This window comes from Mastacembelus armatus, chromosome 4 (genome assembly GCF_900324485.2).
Source record: "Mastacembelus armatus chromosome 4, fMasArm1.2, whole genome shotgun sequence".
NCBI lineage: Eukaryota > Metazoa > Chordata > Actinopteri > Synbranchiformes > Mastacembelidae > Mastacembelus > Mastacembelus armatus.
Window position 1 is genome coordinate 287,196 of NC_046636.1, and position 24,035 is coordinate 311,230.

The following is a 24,035-nucleotide window of genomic DNA, read 5'->3' on the forward strand; positions in this document are numbered from 1 at the left end:
AAATAAGATAATATGTATATTTTTACACACATTTTGAACTTGACCTTAACTTCTCTCATTGCTACTTCGAGGAAAAGAATTTTCATGCCAGATAAAATCACTAGAAAATAAAGCTCTCAGTGGATTTTATCTGTGCCGAACTGAAGAGACTGTTTCTATTATTAAATAACATGAATTAGATAAATTACTAAAACAACAAAAACAACAATAAACACATGACTTATGAATGTTTCTCATTCTATACAATAGGGGGCAATTGGTCTGTGAGAATATACTTTGCTATTAAGTTAATGTGGGAATATAAGACTGTACATTTGTTAGTGGCTGCCTCCAGTCATTTTATTTCTCTCAGTCAAGAAATAAAACCCAAATGTAAAGTTTGAGTTCAGGACATGCAGGTTTTTTACACCTACTGACTTGACTTGACTGAACTTTTATTTGGACTCACAACTGCTGCTGCGTTTAATTAGGACCTTCAGTCTGAACAATACTGAACATACTGAACAATGACCCCAGAGAGAAAACAGAAGTGAGGCCACCTCTGAGCTGATGGGGGCGCTGTGCAGAACCCAGAGTGTTGGTGGACTCACTGGGTCTAGAACTAACTGATGCCTGGGCTGAGGATTCTGCTGGATCCTGGAACTCTAGAGGAAGGACCTGAGCACAGTGACCTGTTCCCTGAAATCCACCTGGACCCGGAGTGATGGAGAAACTGACAGTAAGGCAGTAAAAAATCGCTGTCTCCCAGTTGTTGTCATGGTGATAGCAGTCAGCAGCTCGGCGGTGGGAAAACTTCTCCTCTTTTTCTCTCTCTCTCTCTCTTCACAGTCTATTTCTCCCTCGTTTGCCCCTTGTTGTGGTAAACAAGCCTGTGCGGACCACGTGACCCCCCTTCACTCCTTAACTGGGAACCAGCTAATGACTGGGATGGTTAGTGGGTTACATAATGGGCTCCTCTCCTCGTTTTAGGGGGGTGGAGAGGAGGATTGTGGTCTTTTGTTGCCATGTTTCAGGGTTTGTTCAGCTCCAGTCATCCAGAGAATCAGCCTCCATTTCCCAGTTAACTGTTTCACCACCCTGGACTCTGTTCACTAGGAATGTGGTCTCGTCAGCATAATGTGTGTGAATCCAGAACCTGGTTCAGCTTATGGGTCTGAGCCGTAGACCTCCATTGTTGTCCAAAAACTATTAAAAACACAGCAGGCAGCCACACCGCTGACCTGGCTCACATGGTTCTTCCTCACCAACAATGGGAGGCCCGTCTGTTTCCAAAAACCAGCTCCAGACGCTGAGAACGGCCGTCACAGTTTACAGGCTCTGAAGGAACAGAGAATCCACGGCTCCACCAGCTTCCCTCTGCTCACGGCAACATCTGGAGCTGGTGTCACCATCTACATTTTGCCATTTGTTAAATTGGTAAATAAACATAGACACAATGCTGGGACAGTCCATACATCTCTGCGGGGACCATGTGGAGACACAGGGACAACATTTACAGTAGAGTGGAAAGTAGTAACTCCAGACACAGCTGGAAGATCCCCAGGACTCTGAGTTTAGTCCCGTTAGCAGCTGCTGGTAAAAGGGACCTGGTTTGGAAACGTGGACCAAGGAAGACAGAGGAGTTTGTCTCTGCTTGGAAGTGAAGGTTTATAGCCACGTGACTCTGCTGGATGCAGAGATGCAGGTTGTGGACCCATCTGTCCTGAAGGCTGCCAGGGCTGGATGAGACGTTTTGCTAGAGAAGGTGTGATGCTGATGGAAACTTGTGGCCATATGCAGAAACCACACAGCTGAGATTACATGATTTTTTTCTTCTTGTGTTAGTAATTATGACCCTTAGAGTTTTCTTCTGTTTCATCCACATGTAAATTACTGTGTGCAAACGTTTCCATAACAGATACTGAAGTGTGCTGCTCTATGATTCCCTCTCCCTCATTACACTTCAGTACAGTCAGGAAGTTATTCTACGAAGAAACACTGACACAGCTGGTCTTTTCTGTGCTGCTTCCTGTTGCTAATGTTTAACCTTTTAGCCAAGGTGCATCATGGGAATGTAGTCTACGAAGCTTCAGTATTACCTGATGTTTGTTAGCAATCAACAAATAAAGAAACTGCTGAACAAGTTCATGCATCTTCCTACTTCATGTTGTTCTCATGATTTTCACACCTTTCAGGTGTGCTCAGGTGTCTGTCATGTGACTTGTGTTGCTCAGTGTCTGCTGGCTCAGACGGAAACAGGATTAAACAGATAACAAATCTGAACAGGATTAAAACTGTTTGTCTGAAAACTGAGATCAGTTGGCAGCAACATGCAGCAGCGAAGATACTGCTGCTAACTGACGCTAATGCTAACTGAAGATAATGCTACCTTTGTCTATTTCTCAGTGGGTTGTGGGTGAATTTAGAATCAGAATTGGTTTTATTGTCAGGTACAGCAAAGAACACTTTACAGTACTAGGAATTTGTCTTGGTGTCATATACACAAGTATGGAGTGTGTACATAGTTTTATGAAATGAAAAAAATGAAAGCGAGTGACTTATATGTCCTGGTCCTGATGGACCGCAGTCTCTTGCCAGAGGGGAGGGACTGGAAGAGTTCTTGTCCAAGATGAAAGGGGTCGGCTGCGATCTTTGCTGGACCTTGGCCTTGTCTTTGGCTGTGGCTGCAGCAAACCAGAGGATGTCAGGATGGATTCGATGATGGCAGTGTAGAAGTTCCCCAGCATCTTTGAAGGGAGGTGAAACTTCTTCAACTGCTACAGGAAGTAGATCCTTTGCTGAGCCTTCTTTGTGAGGGAGCTGATGTTCTGCTCCCATTTGAGCTCCTGGGTGATGGTGGTGCCCACTCGACAGAGGCCACCAGAGTATCACAGAGGATGAGGGGCTGGGTCCTTCCTGAAGTCCACAATCATCTCCACTGTTTTGAGGGAGTTTAGCTCCAGGTTGTTGGTGCTGCACCATGACACCAGACGGTCCATCTCCCTCCTTAGTGCACCATGTTTGACACCATGTCCGTGCTCTCCATCAGGACGCTGACAGCCACATATTCCAGGATGCTGCAGCGTGGTCACACATCATGTCCCAGGCCAAAATAAAAACCGTTTACCTGAAAAGTGAGATAAAGTATAAACAAACCATTCTCACTGTCACGAGCAGAAGGCGGCCTCCTCAGCAGGTGAGACGGTTCCTGAGACTGAAACTTCCTGTGGTGGAACTACACCCATGTGTTTGACCAAACACTGTCAGGCCGTGGAAGCTTATTTTCAATTTATTTTCATCTTCAGGTTATTAGAGGTTATTGAACAGTAAATGTTTACCTGCCTTACCAGGTGTCTCTCCAAACAAAGATGGCAACAGGAAACAGCTGTCATCCCTTTTGTTTGTGTGCAGCAGGTGAACATCACAGCTGAAGGTAACATCATGTGACTAGGTGAGGTCAGACTGATTCACCTGGATTCATCTGCCTGCCTTTTTCTCTTCTGAGGCTTTAATTGGACCTTTTCCTGGAAACTGAATCTTTATGCAATGGATTACACAACAGAGCGGGCGGAGGCTGAACCAAAGAGGAGTCGCGGTGAGGATGCTGGTGGGGAAGGATGGGGGAGGGGGGTGAGGAGGCCCTGCTCTCTTTGTAGCCCCCACAGAACCATCTCCAGTTCCAGGACAAAGGCGACTCATTCAGCCCTGCAGCTCCGGCTCTGCAGCTTTGCATGTCTAATGAGCACTGTGCTGAATGCTAAGAGGACCCCTGGGTGCTGCGGAGGCCTCTACACCCCCAACACCACAGATCAGCTCCACCCATACTCTTTTGCTGTGGGGCCACCAGACCGGGCCCCTCTCAGTACTGTGGGGGATCATGGCCACTTTAAGAGCATCCCAGACTAACCGTGGACAAGTCTCCAGTTTGAGTCCAGGTCTGTCTCCAGCACCCTCAGTGCTAATGAATAAATGAAGTTGTTCTGTTATGAAGAGTAAAATTAAAATGGTTGTATTCCACACCTGAAGTGAGAGCAAGTTCTAATAGTCCAGCAGGAAGTGATGTTACAGAAGGAGAGCTCACGGTTTGTGACTCTTCCCTCATCGTGTCTTTTATTTCGTCCTTTTAAATTAAAAGATTAAAAATCATCTAAAATTAAATAAATACATTTTTATCGTTCAGGACTTTTCAGACTAAAAGTGCAACTCCATTCTTTGTGTCCTCCCTGACAAATAAACACAAAACTACTTTTTGTCCACAGAAAAACCACAAAATGCATGAAGTCCTTTTTACGGATTCAGTGTGAATGCAGCTGAAGTGCTTGTGCGAGAAATGTTCCTCCTGCTGTTTGCTGTGAACACTGACGCTGCAGCCACAACACAGATTAACTCTGCACACACACAGTTTAACATCCGTGAACCGACACGGCACAGTTCAGAGCTGGTGCATTTTTTGGACTGTGGCTCTGTTTAGTGTCTGCAGGTGACCTGCTCTCTTTACCTTTACCATTCATCTACATTTCACTTTTCTGTCTTTATTGTGAAGCACTTTGTACATCAGACTCGTGTACCTGTGTGCTCACCCCTAGAGTGTAAACTGGGCAGTGGTGTCGTCCTGTCACCTCACAGGTTTGAAACCAGAATACCCTTCTGTATGGGCTTTGCATGTTCTGCTTGTGTCTCTGGGTTTTCTCAGGGTAGTCTAGCATCCTCCCACAGTGCAGGGAGGTACTGTTCTGTACAAAAGGTCTGACCTGGGGAGGCAGCATTGTAGACCCTGTGCAGTGGAAGCAGCATCTGTGTTGACATCTGTTTATGCGGGGAAGGGGGTCTGGGACCATCCCTTACGGATTTATTTCTTTAATGAAATCTGTGACCAGAGTCAGGAATATGTTGTGATGAAGCTTTGAGTCTGAGCAGAAACATTTACAGTCAGAAACAGTCAGACACCTCAGACCACACTGACTGTTCATTTTCATGCACATGCACTTCATGCACACGTTTCTGTAGGGTTAGGGATGATGAATGTATGCAGAGTCCACGGCTCCACAGAGCAGCTCTGACATGTCTAGTGGACGAACCGGCATTATGATTTTCACTGCAGGAAAAGCAGTAATACCACAGTAGTCCTCATCAGACCACAGTCCCACAAACTGTGAATGGAAACACTTTAGTTCTGAGCCCCTTTGAAGAACAACAGAGAATCTCACGGAGAAAAAAAAAAAAAAAAAAAAAAAAAGCACACACACATCATGGAGCACAGAGTCCAGGACAGGACACCACAGACCTGAGGTTCGTCCGGCAGCAGCTGACTCTGTAGCTCTCTTGGAAAAGGTTTGAGGACTGACAGGACTAAGGCTGGACTTTAAGATTCTAAGTACACGTTGCTGATTATACTTTAAGTAGCATTGTCAGTATTGGAGTATTTTCAAAGTACTTGTATTGAAGTAAACGCATAATTCTGTCAGGGGTCTGTACTTATCACGTGAAGTCTAAAGAACACAAACATCCGTGGACCCCCTCCTCCCCACGCTGAGGGAAACGATGGCGAGCCTCCACATTCCTCTCTGCCAGGGAAGCAGCCAATCACATCACAGGAAGTCAGAGAGGAAGAAGCTGGTTAATGCTTTCCTCCACACGTTTGTAATTCTATGTCTGTGAGGACCCTTGGTGATAATGCATCCCCCTCACCCTCACCCTAATCTACACTTGGGTCTAACCTGAACCCCGAACAAGTCTGAATCAAGAAAATGCCCTTTGAAGTTGTGAAGACCCGACATGTCTTCATGGTGCAGAAGTGTCCTCACAAACATTGAATGACTCTCTGTCTCTGTCTCAGTCCAAACCATAATTACAGGCTGCAAATGCTCAGCAGTTAAGGTTTCACTGCAGCAGAACATCAGGGATCCATCAAAACCAGGACTGAGACCAGGGACCAAGATTAAGTTCAGGACCAGAACAGAAAAAAGCAGGACCACATTCAGCACAAAGGCAAAAAGGAGCAAAGCACAGTCCAGGACCATCATGGACCTAAGATGTGGGTCAATGACAGTCTGTTTACTGCCACCATGCACAGACTGAACTGACATGTGAAGAACAACAATGTCATTTGTGCACAGTTTCCTCCAAAGCTGCTGGGTTCCCATATGTTCCTTCCAGTTTGGCTCCATCAGGAGCTTCTCCGTAAATGTCCAACCAACGTGAAGCGTCCTGGTCTCTCCACTGCCCCCCCTCCTCCATGTTGATGTTTCCCACACTGAATGATGACGACAGGCGACATGTGCAGAGGAGGGAGACGTTAAAACGACCACATGGATTCTGATCTGACCGTTCTGATGGAGCTCACACACTCACACAACGGACAGGAATCGGATTAAGGACCACATACGGCCCAGATCTGGTCTGAGAACATCTGGTTTGATCTGTTCACACTGTGGCAACATCAGGACTGAGTCAGAGCAGCTGAGATGTAGACGTGGTTTATCTCTGTAACTGGCCTCTAACCAACGTTAAAGTCAGTGCTTGGTCTGTAGGTGCTTTTCCCACTGGTTCCCAGTTTCCCTCCACTTGTTGTCATGGTGACACTCAGCTATGCAGAGTCTGAATAATGGTGCCGGCTCCAAGGAAAGAGACCTTTGTTACCCACAACCCCCTTCACCTCCTCCCCCTCCTCTCTCTGTTCATCTCAGCTCCGTTTTCCAACAGGAAACCAACCATGGACTGGTTGCATATCAACACCAGTATGAACCCAGTTGGCTCCTCGTACATTCCCAGTTTATCACCACTATACTTGCAGCAACATCCCACTTTCATCTCACAATACTGATTCCCATAGGTCCCAGTATAGTTCCAGTATATTTCCAATGGCCATTTTTTGAACTACACTGCCATCATAATGGAATCCACGGAGTCAAACTGGGAAGACTGGATAGAGTGGATATGACATGAACATGTTGCAAAAATACCAGTGTATCAGACTGATAATTTACTAACAGAAACCAGCTATTACCAGTATATAACCCGTATGTTGCCATAGTTCCCAATATGATCCCAGACTGACTCCAGTATATCCCCAGTCTGTGCAAAACTTTTAGTTATGAGATAAAACTTAAAAAATGCTGCATGAATAATAATTATTCATAATAATATAGTAAACCCAAACAGTAAGAAGAAGAAGAAGAAGAAGAAGAAGAAGAAGAAGAAGAAGAAGACGAAGAAGAAGAAGAAGAAGAAGAAGAAGACGAAGAAGAATTATTTATATTAATATAGTAAACCCAAACAGTAATAATAATTATTATTATTCATAAAACTCACAATGTTTTGGTGCAAAAAGTTTAAGTCACAAATAAAATTGGACTGTGAATAACATTTTTAAGCAGTGAACACAAAACAGCTAAATCTGATTTAAACAGACAATATATTTTCAACATACCACTGAGGAAGTGGAGCTCTGGGTAAAGTTAGTGCTTTGGGTCACATCAGCAGGAACCAGAGCGTCTACTGGACTGACACATTTACTCCTTAGTCAGCTAACGCTAGCTTTGGACCGGACACTTTGTCCCAATCAGGCATCCGTAGTTCACGTTGTAGCTTCAGGAACCAGGATAGGATGGGAGGGGCAAAGAGCGGGAAGGAGGAGCTTATGGTGGGAGTTAGTTTGGGTCATTAGACCCCCTGGAGGTTGAGGAGACATTAGAGCGGCTTTAGCATCAGCGAACTGCTCATTTATCATCAGGAGCTGATATTCAATTCAGGACTGTGACACCAGGGACCAGAGTCTATGTCCAGTCTGAGGCCCCCCAAAACCCTCATTGACATCACAGAGGTCAGAGGTCACACTGCTGGAGTCTTTATGTGGAGAGAGGTTGGTGGGTGCGGGAGGGCTCAGCTGGATGTTTCCCAGACACAGTTTTTATGTCCAAGCATGTTTACATTTTTCTTTATATTTACACCTGAACACACTTTACGTTTGTTTATGTCATTCCGAACATGAGATGAAACTGTAAATACTAATTTCTACACTAATCTCACAGGTCATGGTCAAAATGAAGTAGAGACTTAGTTCAAAACATTCACCAAAAAACATGAAGAACAGAGTTAATTCATAAAACTGATGAAGTTTGAATAAACATTAAAATCATCAACTTATTTCAAATCAGTTATGATGTTATGTTGTTTCACTGTATCAGAAATACCACAGAGTAAAAGTCCTGCATTCCAAATGTTACTGCAGTAAAAGTCCAAAAGTACCATCATCCACATGTACTTGAAGTATCCAAAGTAAAAATACTCATTGTGCAGAATGGCCCATTTCACATGAATGGATCTGATATTATTGGATTCAAATTATTGATGATTATTGTGTTAATCACTTTAATGTTGGAGCTGACGTTAACTACCTTATATACTTCTAATTTGAAGTACTTTATATACCGCTGGGTAGCTGACGTTAACTACCTTATATACTTCTAATTTGAAGTACTTTATATACCGCTGGGTAGCTGACGTTAACTACCTTATATACTTCTAATTTGAAGTACTTTATATACCGCTGGGTAGCTGACGTTAACTACCTTATATACTTCTAATCTGAAGTACTTTATATACCGCTGGGTAGCTGACGTTAACCACCTCATATACTTCTAATTTGAAGTACTTTATGTACCGCTGGGTAGCTGACGTTAACTACCTTATATACTTCTAATTTGAAGTACTTTATATACCGCTGGGTAGCTGACGTTAACTACCTCATATACTTCTAATTTGAAGTACTTTATATACCGCTGGGTAGCTGACGTTTACTACCTCATATACTTCTAATTTGAAGTACTTTATGTACCGCTGGGTATCTGACGTTTACTACCTCATATACTTCTAATTTGAAGTACTTTATGTACCGCTGGGTAGCTGACGTTAACTACCTCATATACTTCTAATTTGAAGTACTTTATGTACCGCTGGGTAGCTGACGTTAACTACCTCATATACTTCTAATTTGAAGTACTTTATGTACCGCTGGGTAGCTGACGTTAACTACCTCATATACTTCTAATTTGAAGTACTTTATGTACCGCTGGGTATCTGACGTTTACTACCTCATATACTTCTAATTTGAAGTACTTTATGTACCGCTGGGTAGCTGACGTTAACTACCTCATATACTTCTAATTTGAAGTACTTTATATACCGCTGGGTTGCTGACGTTAACTACCTCATATACTTCTAATTTGAAGTACTTTATATACCGCTGGGTAGCTGACGTTAACTACCTCATATACTTCTAATTTGAAGTACTTTATATACCGCTGGGTTGCTGACGTTAACTACCTCATATACTTCTAATTTGAAGTACTTTATATACCGCTGGGTTGCTGACGTTAACTACCTCATATACTTCTAATTTGAAGTACTTTATATACCGCTGGGTAGCTGACGTTTACTACCTCATATACTTCTAATTTGAAGTACTTTATATACCGCTGGGTAGCTGACGTTTACTACCTCATATACTTCTAATTTGAAGTACTTTATATACCGCTGGGTAGCTGACGTTAACTGCCTCATATACTTCTAATTTGAAGTACTTTATATACCGCTGGGTAGCTGACGTTTACTACCTTATATACTTCTAATCTGAAGTACTTTATATACCGCTGGGTAGCTGACGTTAACTACCTCATATACTTCTAATTTGAAGTACTTTATGTACCGCTGGGTAGCTGACGTTAACTACCTTATATACTTCTAATCTGAAGTACTTTCCATACTGCTGGGTATCTTGTGAATTTCCCCCCAGGGATCAATAAAGTTTGATGATCAGTCTGTATTTTGTTGGATCCATCTGATCCTGAAAAGGAACTAAAGTTATCAGATAAATGTAGAGCAGGAAAAAGTCCAAGGTTTGACTCTGACATGTAGTGAAGTCCAAGGATGAAGTAGTACTACATGGAAATACTAAGTCCTTACATCAGAACTAAACTGAAGCGCAGTACTTGAGTACCGAGTTACTTTCCAGCGCTGCTGATCAGTTTCTTTATTGATTCATCATTTTCACGAAGAGCGAACAGTGCGACAACATGGATTTAGTGTGTATCTCAGTCTGTGTGTATTACCGTGTATCCCAGTGTGTACTGTGTGTGCAGTGTGTATTACCGTGTATCCCAGTGTGTACTGTGTGTGCAGTGTGTATTACCGTGTATCCCAGTGTGTACTGTGTGTGCAGTGTGTATTACCGTGTATCCCAGTGTGTACTGTGTGTGCAGTGTGTATTACCGTGTATCCCAGTGTGTATCCCAGTGTGTATTCCTGTGTATTCCTGTGTCGCTCCGCCGTCGGACTCTTCGTGCGGACTCTGACTGAAGGTAAAAACACGTTTTTCTTATCTCAGACCGTTTGATTGTCGGTGTTCAGCTCCGGTAGAACCTCGGGGACGTGTTCCGGTGAAATAAAGTCAGTTTCATCTTCTTCGCGTCCACTTTGGCTGAGCAGCAGAAAAAGCGGAGCCTCGGTCAGTCTCGACCCGTTTCTGTGGAATGATTATTTAGGGATTATTTCACATTCAAAGCAGAAACGTCGCGCTGATTCTCGGTTTATTCCAAACAAGTTAGAAACCAGCGATTTTCAGTAACTTGACTCCGTTTCTTTAAACCCTGAAACAGATTTGCAGAAATGATTCAAGTTTAATGGAAGAAGCGCGTGAACGTGAGTCTAAGAAGAAAAGCGCAGATTCTGAATGTGATGAAAGAAAAAACGTGATGTAAAGAATAAAACCCGCAGGTTTAAGGGCTTCACTGTTTTTCACTAACGAGCTGATCAGAGACCAGTTTTATTAAATCAGTTCGTGAGTTTTAATGATCATCTGACCCGAGATCAGTCGTTTAATGGATCAGTTTGAAGAGTCGTCTGTAGTTGTGGCTTTAAGGTTCAGTCTGTTCTCAGAGAACCTGGTGAACACATCAGCTAAAGGAACAGTAGAAATTCACAGTTGATCAGGTTAAACTTGCTGCTCAGGGACCAGTTGTTGCACTTTTCTGGGACCAGTTTACTGAGAGTCTCTGACAGTTGTGGTCTCTCTGCAGGATCATGTCCCAGTCCAGCAGCAGGACTCTCTCAGCTCTTCTTCAGGGTTATTACCTGACATGAAGGACTAAAGTTTGAGGACGCAGCACCCCCTACTGGACTCCTGCTGCAGCTTCAGACCATGGCTGAGTCCAGTTACTCCGACCTGATCGCCAGACACTACAACTACACCGGCAAGTTCCGCAAGATGCAGCAGGACTCGGGTCTGAAGGCCGACTCTGTGGTCTTCATCATTGTGTGCTGCTTCATCATCCTGGAGAACATCCTTGTCCTGACCACCATCTGGAGGACCAAGAAGTTCCACAAGCCTATGTACTACTTCATCGGGAACCTGGCGCTGTCCGACCTGCTGGCTGGGGTTGTCTACACTGCCAACATCCTGCTCTCGGGCGCCAATACCTACAAGCTGACTCCCACGCAGTGGTTCTTCCGGGAGGGCAGCATGTTTGTGGCCCTGGCAGCCTCTGTCTTCAGCCTGCTGGCCATCGCCATTGAGCGCCACCTCACCATGCTTAAGATGAAGCTGCACAACAATGGAAACACCTGCCGCGTCTTCCTGCTCATCAGCACCGTGTGGATGATTGCCGCAGCGCTGGGCGGCCTGCCGGTGATGGGCTGGAACTGCATCCAGAGCATGACGCAGTGCTCCACTGTACTGCCACTCTACCACAAGACCTACATCCTGTTCTGCACCACCGTCTTCAGCATCATCCTCATGGCCATCGTGGTGCTCTACGCTCGAATCTACGCGCTGGTCCGCACTCGCAGCCGCAAACTCGTCTTCCGTAAAGTGTCCAACGGACGAAGCAACACCAGCGCCAACAGCAAGAGTTCAGAGAAGTCGCTGGCGCTGCTGAAGACTGTCATCATTGTCCTGAGCTGCTTCATCGCCTGCTGGGCCCCACTGTTCATCCTCCTGCTGCTGGACGTGGCCTGCGAGACGCTGACCTGCCCCATCCTCTACAAGGCCGAGTGGTTCCTGGCACTCGCCGTCCTCAACTCTGCCATGAACCCACTTATCTACACCCTGACCAGCAACGAGATGCGTCGTGCGTTCCTCAAGACGTTGTTGTGCTGCACCACCTGCATCCGGCCCAAGGCCAAATTCACCGGGCCAATCATGGGTGCTGAGTTCAGCCGCAGCAAGTCAGATAACTCCTCCCACCCCAATAAGGAGGAGGCGGAGTACACGCCGAGAGGGACGACAGCAGCAGCCTCTTCAGGGAATGTCACCTCATTGTCTTAAATGCACAAACACATGGTCGGATGTATGGGGGCAGTGGTTGTACAGGAAACAAGTGTGAACGGTGCCATGTGGCGTCATCACGGAGCATTCTGAACTTTCAGCTGATCAGGACTTTTAAACTGGTTAAACTGGGACCAGTGAGCCCTCAGATGGAGGAGGTCCACACTCTGCATGAAGCTCACATCTGCAGAAGGATCAACAGCCCAGGTGGATCTGAGTTCACCTGGTCCATGTAGACCACGGTGGTCCAGGTTTATAAGAACCTGATGAATGCACAGAATTTAGCTCCCGTGTACCGGTGAAGGTTTGTAGCAGCTGAAAGATCAGATCTGAGCTTCATACAAAGTGTTTCTGATCCTTTAGAAAAGTCCAACTTTATACTGACCCTCTAAGAACAACTAGAACCTGTAGCGCTTAAATACACAACTGTCAAATATTTAAGATTAATTCATGTACATGTGTTTTTCCTCCACTTAAAAAAGCTTGTCACATGTGGAAATCAACAGGTGAATTCAGAGTTCAGCTGTCACACGGATCTTAGCTACTTGTCAGAACAGGTAAAAACGTCAACGGGGTGACGAGGATACGTGTCCATCCATGTTGCAGATGTTCACCCGTGTTTCCAGCTGCTCACACATCTTTGAAGGCTTCAGGGAAAAGCCCTGTTACAGTTAGTTTAGCCCAGGGTTCCCATCCTGGGGGGAACCAGATAAACCTGAGGGAGAAACACAGCTCTGATTCACTTTGGACTGTTTTCTTTTCTGTATGTCTGTGAAGCTTTGGGTTCTTTTACGTATTATTTAGTTATTTACCTGAAACCATCTTAAAGGTTTAAGGGAAAATAAATGTTTGGTGAAAGTCTAACAGCTCATAGACGTCAGAAGGGGTCACATCATAGCTAAACAAACAAAAAAAAAAAGGTACAGTTCGCTCTGAAATGCAGTGATGTACAAGAATAAAGTAACTTAACATGAAAAAGTACCCCAAAGTTGTACAGTACTTGTGTAAATGCACCTTTTCACCAGTATTAATAACAATGTCATCCTGAACTCTGAATTCATATTTGGGATGTTTTTATAAAAAGTTAACTGTGTAAAAGTTGTAGAAACTGTTGGTCAGAACCTATTTTCTACTTCCTGTCTGTGTGGTACCGTCAGTGTGGTAGCATTAATTTATCTTTGAAACCTTGAAACCAGAAGAAAAAACCTCACATGGTCAGAAAAAAAGGTTTTAGTTCTTTTCAGGTTTTTCACGTCTCAGCTACAGAAGCTCATTTCTACCAAAATCACAGATCTATAGATGAAATCAGTAACAGAGAAAGGATTCAAATGAATGATTAGAGATATAATGGTTTTCATATTTAAAACATGACTTTATCAATTAAAATGGACTTAAACATTATTGTATCTCTATCACATCACATGAGCTTCATCAGCATATTTGAACCAAACAAATGTGCTCTCAAAAAATAGGACGGTAAAAATCTGTAGATTCATGACAGCCTGGAAACATCGATCAGGTGCCCAGGTCACCTTTGCAGCTCCTGCTGCTCAGAACCTCATGGAGAAGTTTAGTGAAGTTTGTAAAGGTCAGGTTTTAGATTTAATTTTGGCAGGAATGAGCCTCTGTACAGGTGAACCTCTGTTACCATGGAAACCATTTGTCATCAGCTGTCAGGGGCTGATCGATTAATCCATTAACTTTCTGTTTGTTATGAAACTGTTGTTAGCGTACAGCCTGAGCTGTGCCTGCACTGTCTAACTCCTGTTAGCGTTTAATAAAGACAGAAATAGAAACAGGGTCGGGCTCTGAGAACAAATTCATTAAAAGCTGCTGAGAATCAACAAAATCTACGTGTTCGCTGCTCCACATTTCAGCAACTTACCATGTTTTGGTTGTAAAAAAGGTTTGAAATAGAACCAATAACAGACTCTGTTTCAGTTACAAACAGATTAAACTGGATCCAGTCCTGTTTCCCAGTCTGAAACCTGACAGTTTATATTAGATCCAGTTCATTTTGCAGCCACTGACCCTCCTGCTGACCTTTGACTCTACAGGGACACATGAATATGAATGAAAGCTTTTCCTCATCCCCTCTTCATTTGACTGGTTCCTGATCCGGACTGGACTGGTTCATGTGAGTTTCTTTAAGTGGGTCAAACTGTTCTGGTGCTGCCTTAACGAAGTGATGTCACTGAACTCAGGTTGAACAATTTTTATTTTTAATGTAATATCAGCTGCGTTCACTTTGACACAGTGAAGGTGAATTGTGGTGTTGTCACAGGGTCACTAGTTAGGGGTTAGGGCTAGTAGTTAGGGGTTACTAGTTAAGGGTTAGTAGTTATGTGTCAGGCTTTTCTTCCTTCCCCCTCTCCTTCCTGCAGCCTCGGCCCTTCTGCCGCGAAACAGATGAGATTACTAGTTAGGGGGTAGGGTTACTAGTTAGGGGTTACGGTTAGTAGTTAGGGTTTGGGGTTACTAGTTAGCATTAGTAGTTAGGGTTATTAGTTATGTGTTACTAGTTATGGGGTAGGGTTACTAGTTAGGGTTTGGGGTTACTAGTTAGCGTTAGTAGTTAGGGTTATTAGTTATGTGTTACTAGTTATGGGGTAGGATTACTAGTTAGGGGTAGGGTTACTAGTTAGGGTTAGGAGGCTCCAGCAGATCCCTGTGACCCTGGTTAGGAATAAGCAGGTATAGATGATGGATGGATGGGTTAGTAGTGACGTGTTAGTAGTTACGGGATAGTAGTTAGTGTCTCCTCTGACAGAGTTTAGCTTCTGCTGTGACTGTGAAAGACTGGGATTCAAACTGTGCGCCATTACAACTAGTTCATGATTCTGGTCACAGAGTTTTGATTTTAATCCCTGGGGGGATAACCCAACTTTTCAGGTGCATGAACATGAACAGATAAAAACAAGCAAAAACATTAATAAATAAAAAATTTATTAAAGGTGAGCATTAATGAGATAAGGGGGGTGGGGGGATTTCTCAAAGGTCTGAATAATGTTTTGGTTTTTTGATTTAGTTGATCAACAGATTCCAGAGGCTTTTATGGACAGTGAGTTTAGTGAAAACTGATGCTGCCCCTGCTCCCCCTGCTCCCCCAGGACGCTGTGAACTGGGCCGATGTCGTCATCGTGATCAGACTCCACCATTTCTCCTGAAATGAATCAAATGACCTGGATCTGTTTGATCAGGCTGAAGAGAAAAGAGGAGCTGGTTCCACTAAAATCCCACAGGATGTTTTAAGACCACCTTGAATTTATCCTAAAGTTTTTTAGCTGTACACTCAGGAAACTAGGTCCTGGTCCTGGTCCTGCTGGATTGATTATACAGTGAGGACCCATTCAGATCTGGGGCCCCTAAGCAGCAGGAGGCCTCTGCCGCCTCCCTTTGGCCACGTCATGGTACTGCACCAGGACCCAGACTTCATAGACCAGCAGTCTCCAGACTCAGACCTGGCCTACACCTGAAACCTGCACCAGCAGCTCACGATGTATACTTTGTTACAGACCGAAGTAATACTGAAAATATTTGGCTAAGAGTCAGAGTACAGGTGATTAATGAGTAGTAAAGTAGTAATTTATCAGAGTAAATATCACAGCTGAACTTCATCATGTTGCAAATACTCATTATATTCAGTCTGTAGTAGTGTAACACAAAACAAATACTGCTCAGGAGTACAAGAACAGTTGTAACAGTACTTCGTTAGGCTTCAACCCGCACATTCAGGTCCAGGTCTCTGATCCTGATTTCATGCACCTGATCATGGTCCTCTAACTTTACTTCCAGTGCAGGACTTTTACTGTGTGCTTCAGTACTTTACCTCTGTGGTATTACTACTTGTACTACAGTAAACGAGCACTTCTTCCGCCACTGGGTGAACTCCCGGACTCCAGTGCCATCATGACCCCTTTCCTCGCACATACATGCCGGGAAGTGCAGTGTTTCACCCGCCGCTGAGCCGGCGCTCCTCCGGGACATGGACTCCACTTCCCAGCATGCCACGCGGCTTTTCTTCCTTCCCCCTCTCCTTCCTGCAGCCTCGGCCCTTCTGCCGTGAAACAGATGAGAAGCAGCAGCCGCCGACTCCGAACCGGACTTCCAGAGGAATGGCAGCAGGGCGGCTGCTGACGGACCGGAGCCCGAGCGCAGCTGCTGCCATCCGGCCTTGAAGCCGACGCGAGCGGTGGTGGAGCTGCAGCCTGCCGGGCCGAACCGTGCCGAGCCGAGCGGCTGTCAACGTCCGTCCTGCTACCGATGCTCAGCTAACGTTAGCCGCAGGACCGAAGCCTCGACACACCGCGCCCTGAAGCCAGACCCGTCCGCACATCGGGGTGTTCACCTGCTCCCCAGGGGCGGACTGCACGGACCTGGGCCAGATGTCAGACTGGAACCAGTATTACGCTGGAATCGGTTTGACTTCAGACGTACATCACTGTGGCTGACGTCCCCGGGTTCGCACACCTCCGACAGGTGAGCTCATCAGGTCCCACAGGTGACACAGCCCTGACCAGGACGCACCAGATCAGACAGATTCTAGATGAGGAAGGAAAACCAGGTGGACCTGATAGATGATGATGAGTCCACCGTTTTTCTACAGCTGAGGAATAAAACGGATTCACAGAACAGGATGCACTTTGGACTCAGAACCTGACAGATGCTTTACAGACCAGTCGATTAACAGCTAATTGACAGATTAATCAATAGATTAATCAATAAGGAAAACGGTCATTAGTTGCAGTTCTAGGGACGACCTCTGATGTCCACATTCAGTCTGTTTTTACGTTTCTCACAAACATCAGATACAAATTCAAACAAAAATCACTTTTGGTTTGAAAACATGTTCAATAATCACAGACTGAATTAGGAACTAATCTGATCCTGATCAGGTCCTGGTTTGATCTCAGTCTGGTCCTGATCCTGTCCTGTTGTCGCAGTGTCTTTGCAGGCCACAGCATGGAGCGCTCCGGCAGCATCCAGCTGGACATCCCGGACTTCAGTAACTCTGTTTTGTCGCACCTGAACCAGCTGCGTGTTCAGGGCCGGCTCTGTGACATCGTGGTCAACGTCCAGGGCCAGAGCTTCCGTGCCCACAAAGTGGTCCTGGCCGCCAGCTCGCCGTACTTCAGGGACCACATGTCTTTGGGTCAGATGAGCACCGTGTCACTAACGGTGATACGAAACCCATCGGTGTTTGAGCAACTGCTGTCCTTCTGTTACACGGGCCGCCTCTGCCTGCAGCTCGCGGACATCATCAGCTACCTGACGGCCGCCAGCTTCCTGCAGATGCAGCACATAATTGACCGTTGCACTCAGATCTTGGAGGGAATCCACCTGAAAATCAGCCTGGCCGACCTGGATGAGGAGCCGAGGGAGGAGACGGCACGGGGCTCCAGGGGCAGCAGGACCCTGGAGGCCGTGGTCCGAGGAGGCAGTCATCATGGCAGTCTGCGGCTGCTCGGCCCACGGGGGAGCTCAGAAGTGTGCGAGGCGGTCAGCCCGGCCGAGGAGACGCTCAGCCCACCACCAACAGTGGAGCACAGCGGGCTAGAGGGGCCCGGGGCGGCCGCCAGCAGAGCAGGCAAAGAACCGATACTCCGCATCAATCGGGCCGGTCAGTGGTACGTAGAGACAAGCAGCGAGCCAGAGCGTACTGGTAGCGCTGAGGAGGTCGTAGCCGTGGATGGAGTGAGGATTAAGACGGAAAGGATGGAGGAGTGGATCGGAGCAGGAGAACACCCTGAGGAAGGGGGACCGGTGGAAGAGGGGGCCACCGTGATGATTGACACATCTGGACGAAGCACAGTGGTGACAGGGCCAGTGCTAGCACTGGGGACCCGGAGCGTCCAACCATCCTCCAGCTTCAGCGAGACTGACAGGTGAGTCGCTGCGGTGCCACGCCTCCATAACCACCTGAGAATGTGAGTATGTGTGTGTTCATATGTGTTTGTGTGTGGCAGGTTCAGTCCCACTGGCAGCGTGGTGGTCCTGGCCGAGCGTCAGAGGGCGAAGAGCGAGTCTCCGAACAGGGCTGACGAGCTGCGACAACCGAGCTCGCAGGTAAAAAAAAAAACAAAAACAAAAAAAACCCTGTTACCTGGACAGGCAGATGGCAGTCGTAGGACTGTGGATTAGTCCTGCGAGGAGGAGGAACTAGTTTAATTCAATGTGTTATCTGTAGCTCTTAGGTAGACCCGACCCTAATGTGAAATCCTGTTTAACATAGAGAAACCTGAAAGTAAAAACCAACAGAATGTGGGGAAATGCCATATAACACTTGAAATGCTCCCCAAATCTACCTTTAGATGTTCTACCATCTAAAGGGTCCCCAGAATCCACTACAAACCTACCAGAACCTCCGTAGTTGCCATAAGACGCCATGAACATCCTCAATAACCACTAGAATCACCTAAAAACCTTCTGGAACCTTGAATTTACCAAAAGACTCCTGCAGCTCCTACATGTCCATAAGAATCTCCTAAAGGAACTCTCTAAAGGAACGCAGAGACGTCAAACCCAGTTCAGGATTAAAATGCTGCTCAGGCCGACACAAGGCTCTAAATGGCCATTCAGGAACCTGGAACTAGATTGTAGTCCATATCCAAGTCACTGAATTTTGCAGGTCTTGTTCATCTAGGAAGAATAAAATCCAGTTTGATTCTGTTTGTCCTGGTTTCTGTTGTATTTATGTGTTGTTCTGCTTTCCAGGGGGAGGAGCACACAGCGTTTGATATGGGTGGATATGAGGACTACCTGAGGGAGCAGGTAGGAGACCGCTGGTTCCGTTACAACCCCCGACTCACCTGTATCTACTGCTGCAAGTCCTTCAACCAGAAAGGCAGCCTGGACCGCCACATGCGCCTGCACATGGGCATCACACCGTTTGTTTGCCGCATTTGTGGGAAGAAGTATACCCGCAAAGACCAGCTGGAGTACCACATCCGCAAGCATACCGGTAACAAGCCCTTCCACTGTCACGTCTGCGGCAAGAGCTTTCCCTTCCAGGCCATTCTCAACCAGCACTTCCGCAAGAACCACCCAGGCTGTGCCCCCCAGGAGGCCCACAGTGCCTCCCCCGAGACCACCACCACCTCTGTCACATCCAGGGGTGGACCGAGCGATGAGGCCTCCCCCAGCCAAGAGGAGCCTGAGGGCGGTGGCGGTGGGGGCAGCAGTGGTGGTGGCCAGTACGGCGAGGGTCCCCAGGCCTCGGTCTCTACCACGGGGCCTGACTGACCCTGAGTGGGGGTAGGGTTGAGCTCGAGTTGGGGGGTGGGGGGAGGGTTCTGATCCTGTTGTACCTAAAGGTAACGGGATGTGAACCCGCTGAAGTCAAAGCTGCAACAGAAAGGACGCCTCAGCGTTCGAACTGAGATTTTTTCCGCTTTAAACCGCATCTACCTTCACTAACCAAACAGAACAGATTAAGCTAAAATGAAGAAACGCCACACACTCCAGCAACCTCATACGCCACCCACCGCAGTGGTTCTCGCCTCCATCGAGTTTATGTTACAGATTTCTACTTTTTTACAGGTTCACAATGCAGCATTACAACGGTCTGTCTGGTGGAGACTTTGCCAAACTACCCAGTGCCAGTTCAACAGTTCACGTCCTTCGTATTTGCCTTGAGACAATCTGGAGCGGTCGGGTTAATAAACAGTCCTGCGCTCTCTGAGGTAGATGAGAAAACTACGACTGTTAAAGTCCAGTGTGATCGGAGTTTCTGGTGTTTTTCCAAAACAAAACATTTCACTAGACTCGCCGTGCACCGTGAGCACAGAGGCTTCCTCTCCTTTCTTACTTTTACAATGCTCCAGAGATTAGAAATTATTTTATCACGTGGAAGTTTCATTATTGATCAGTGTGCCAGTTCATTTCTTGGGTGATCAGTTGATTTATTTAAAGGGGGGGTTCAACCATGTGCAGTGGATTACCAATCATTTCTTTTTTCTTGTGAAATTATTTTTTATTTAAAAGCATCTTTTATCTTCTATTCTGCATTAGGAAAATCTGTTATGTAGCTTTCACCTGCGTCCCATGGTGTTCCTCAGGGAACAGAACCAGCTCAAGTGTCAGCACAGTGGGAGGAGCTCCGATCACACTGGCTATAATCGAAAATTTGGCTGTAAAATCAATAGAAATTCTTCAGATCAAAGTTGAGTTTCGCGGCAGTTGAAGTTTTATGGACCTGGTAGAACGGACCGTCTGGCAGCCTGTTGCCTGAACAGACTCACCACAGGAAAAACCGAACAGATAAGCTACACAGCTCAGTTACCTCTCATCACTACGCAATACAGCTGCTGCTGCACAGCTCCGCACCACCAGGGGGCGCTCTGACCACTCAGAGATCTCCGTCAGTCTTCTCAGATATTTTTATAAACAAGCATGTCCTGACTGTGCTTTTATTTTTCTGGGACACGTTTCGCTCAGACAGAAGCTTCATGGAGGACGAGGACACGTGTCGTGACCTGGTCAGTAACGTCAGTCGCAGTGAGTCCAAACAAAATCAGCTGCAGAGAAGAAGGACAGAAGAACAAGTCCAGCAGAAGCTGATACAGAACATTGATCAGGGACTATAAACACCATGATAACCGTCATTATCAAAAACAGAGGCACATACACTTACATTAGCATACAAGCTAACGTGTGTTAGCATACTCATCATTTACAAACTGTATTCTGCTGGTTCAGAATTGATATAGTAATTATTCTATTTATTCTTGTTATATTTAATGTTGGTATTGTTATAATCAGCAGCACAGACCTGTACTGATTAAAACAGCCTGTGGGCCACAGCTTATTCCACTGTAACAGCTCAGGTGCTGCTTGTTAATAATTTCATCCTGCACCACAAACCTACACTGCTAGAAGAACTAGTGACCCGATAGCTACCTGGAGTTCACTGAATCTACTTTTAGAAAGTAGATTTTCAAAGTGAAATGGTAGAAAAATGACAAAAGTTGGTGAAAGCCTGTCTAGCTGCTGTTGGCAGGTGAACAGCTGGTCCAATCAGAATACAGTTTGCATATGATGAGAAATAATATATATTGAAACAAGTGTGACCTCCAACATCTGTACAGTCAGGCCACATGTGCAGCAGAGGCAACACACCACTGCTGACAGTTCTGATCAGACAGGGTGAGGAGCCAGACCCTGTCAGACCACATGGATGTAGTAGCCAGGCCATGGAGCTGGACAAAACAAATCCCTCCCTGCTGGAGGCTGGGAGCAGATCGGACCACCTGGCAACCAAAGGAAAGATGGCATGGCCCCGTTGGTCCTCCAGAACACCAAAAAACTTCAGCACTTAGAGACGGGGTCCGAAACAGAAACTTTTTATAAGAACAATGAAAATCTACACATATTATCAAACATATTTAAACTACTAAGATGTTTTTTGCATAAGAATAATGTAAACGAGCTAAGAGTTGGATTCAGATGTATGGCAGGTAGCACATGGATCGGCTGTTACTGTTTTTTTTTTGTTTGTTTTGTTTTTCTTTTTACAGAGCTGTGAATCAGATTCTCAGTGGACGGTAACTTTTTATGCAAGTGGAGCCAGCGGCTCAGTCCTCCCAGATCGCACCGCCGCCGCGCTCACTCTTCAGGCTAAGTCAGGAACTATCAGGTATACAGACTCTTCTCATATTCCGTGAATCGGATGTTCACCTTTCCCTACGTAGCAGAACGCTAACCTCAGTGCAAGAAACAACTCACCTGTAAATAGCATCAGGTGTGAAATTCCTGCAAGGCGCAACAGGGGGCGACACAACACAACCAGGGCTGGGCAATATGGAACAAAAATCAGTAGTCTCGACAACCACAAGACCTCGTTTAATGTCCCCGGCCCCAGATGTTTTCTGATAGGCCGACGTTTGTTTTTGACTCCAGTGTTAAATAAGCTGTTTTTAGGATCTTCACCTCAACCTCCATTTATCAACCTATTTTCAGACGTCATGTTGTGTTTTGAGACTCACATATCACATGTTGGACTGAAAGAAAATGAGGAAAATACCAGAAATATTCTTTAAGAAAATCTACAAATATGAATTGGTTTTAGTTTCAAAAGCGTTCACGTCACAAAGCCTTGTATTTGTAAATCTTCCAAAACATGAAAATAACAATTACTATGTTTCTGCTTCAGTTAGGGCAGCTATAATATTTGCACATAGTGACTCGCGACAGTGCTATTGAATATGTCTGGACTTCTTAAACCAGCATGACAACACGTTGAGTCCAAAGTCTGAACTGATCTAGAGGTCTCGGCAATTCGTTTTAATTGAGTGGATTAGATCTTTTAGAAATTTCAGTTTTAATGGGCAAATTATACATTTCAGGATAAGTTCTAATCTGGAAATATTAGCCATGAGTTTATTTTCTGCACACATGGAGAAATCTGTGTTTCAGGGTCCAGGTTCATACAGTCCAGAACGAGGGAAATAACCGAGCCGGTCGACATTTTAATTCGAGTCCTCACTGATCCCGTTACTGGCTGCAAAAATTTCTACTAAAAACAGTCTGTGGTGCAACTTGTTTTAAACTCCAGTTTTTAAGTGGCCATGTTAGTAAATGTAATGACTGGTGTCTTCATTATTTAATAGAAAACCAGGGTAATATAAACTTTATTAATCACTGAAGGAATTTCAGAAACAAATTACATCCAAAATTATGACAAACGGCCTTAGGATGTTCCCTAATTTTAGCGTCTGCCAAAAAAGCAGAATTGGTTCTAGCAAATAAAAATGAACTGAACTTAAATGTCAGGATTCTGAAGCATGGCTTTACAACGAAGCAGGAGGAATCGGTGTCTGTTTCAGCTGCCTCATGCTTCACTTTTCAGCTTTTTACACTTGAGCTGTTTCCCAGACAGAAACAACAAAGTTCAGTGTTTTCTTCACCTTTTTTTCTTTTTAAAAAATTCCCGCTCTAGATCTGGTTCTGTTCATTGTTGTTTCATTGAAACTAAAACTGCACCATCATTCAAGAACTTCCAACACACAGTTTAGGTCTGTTAAAAATCAAGACATGTTGCCCAGCTCCAACGCAAGAACACAAACTCAGTCAGCGGAGAGATGAAAAGTCGATTTAAAAAAAAAAAGAAAATCAATCAATAAAAATGATCAGTTTGTATCTGAATATTCTGGCCTCAGCAGCCACAACCATCTACAGTCATCGACAGAGTTTAAAACCAGACTCATCTCTCTCCTCTGCACTGAGCGGGCGAAGCACGAAGGACTGCGCATAATTTCAAGCCAGTTAAAGTGGTTCAGCCTGGTCTGGTCCAGTTCAGCCCAGTCGGCTCGAGGAACGCGGAAAGCAGGAAAAGTCGGATCAGAGTTGTGTTTAGGCCAAACTCTTCACATTCAGCTTCAGTTTTTACTCTGGTTCTGCAGTAATTCCTGATGTGATCCTTCTTTAAGCATCGACATGATTGAATTAAAAAAAGACTCATTCAGGGTAAATTTAGTCCAGAACTGCAGAAACTGCTTTTGCAAATAACGTAAAAATACTCTGGAAGAACTTAGAGCTTAAATGTTTTCATTCCCTTCATTGTCTTTTTTTGAGAAGTTAACCTGCAGTTTCCAGCCTCACCTGAACAAAACTCAAAGTGTGAGAGTGAACCATGTGATCACACCTGAAACCTACTGACTGTGACGAGTTCCTGGCTCTGATTGGACATTTCGAGTCGAAGGGTCACACCTGCGAATCCGACTTTTTCTCTATGACG

The 24,035-nt window shown here is 45.3% G+C and overlaps 2 protein-coding genes across 3 annotated transcripts; both read left to right on the top strand.

Annotated features, from left to right (window-relative positions):
- The first annotated feature begins 10,263 nt into the window (after positions 1–10,263).
- s1pr1 (sphingosine-1-phosphate receptor 1) lies at positions 10,264–13,189 on the top strand. Its single transcript, XM_026323525.1, has 2 exons — positions 10,264–10,337; positions 11,055–13,189. Exon 2 carries the CDS (start codon positions 11,177–11,179, stop codon positions 12,299–12,301), a length of 1,125 nt encoding a protein of 374 aa, XP_026179310.1. The 5' UTR covers positions 10,264–10,337; positions 11,055–11,176; the 3' UTR covers positions 12,302–13,189.
- A 3,133-nt stretch (positions 13,190–16,322) lies between these two features.
- Positions 16,323–23,424, top strand: zbtb37 (zinc finger and BTB domain containing 37). 2 transcript variants are annotated; one of them, XM_026322982.2, is made up of 5 exons: positions 16,323–16,780; positions 17,245–18,186; positions 18,268–18,367; positions 19,016–19,072; positions 21,817–23,424. In XM_026322982.2, exons 2-5 carry the CDS (start codon positions 17,264–17,266, stop codon positions 21,961–21,963), a joined length of 1,227 nt encoding a protein of 408 aa, XP_026178767.1. In that variant the 5' UTR covers positions 16,323–16,780; positions 17,245–17,263; the 3' UTR covers positions 21,964–23,424. The 2 variants fall into 2 exon arrangements, with proteins under 2 accessions (XP_026178767.1, XP_033181028.1); XM_033325137.1 differs by lacking the exon at positions 21,817–23,424 and adding an exon at positions 19,841–19,962 and having other exon boundaries at positions 19,016–19,549.
- The last annotated feature ends 611 nt before the right edge of the window (positions 23,425–24,035 follow it).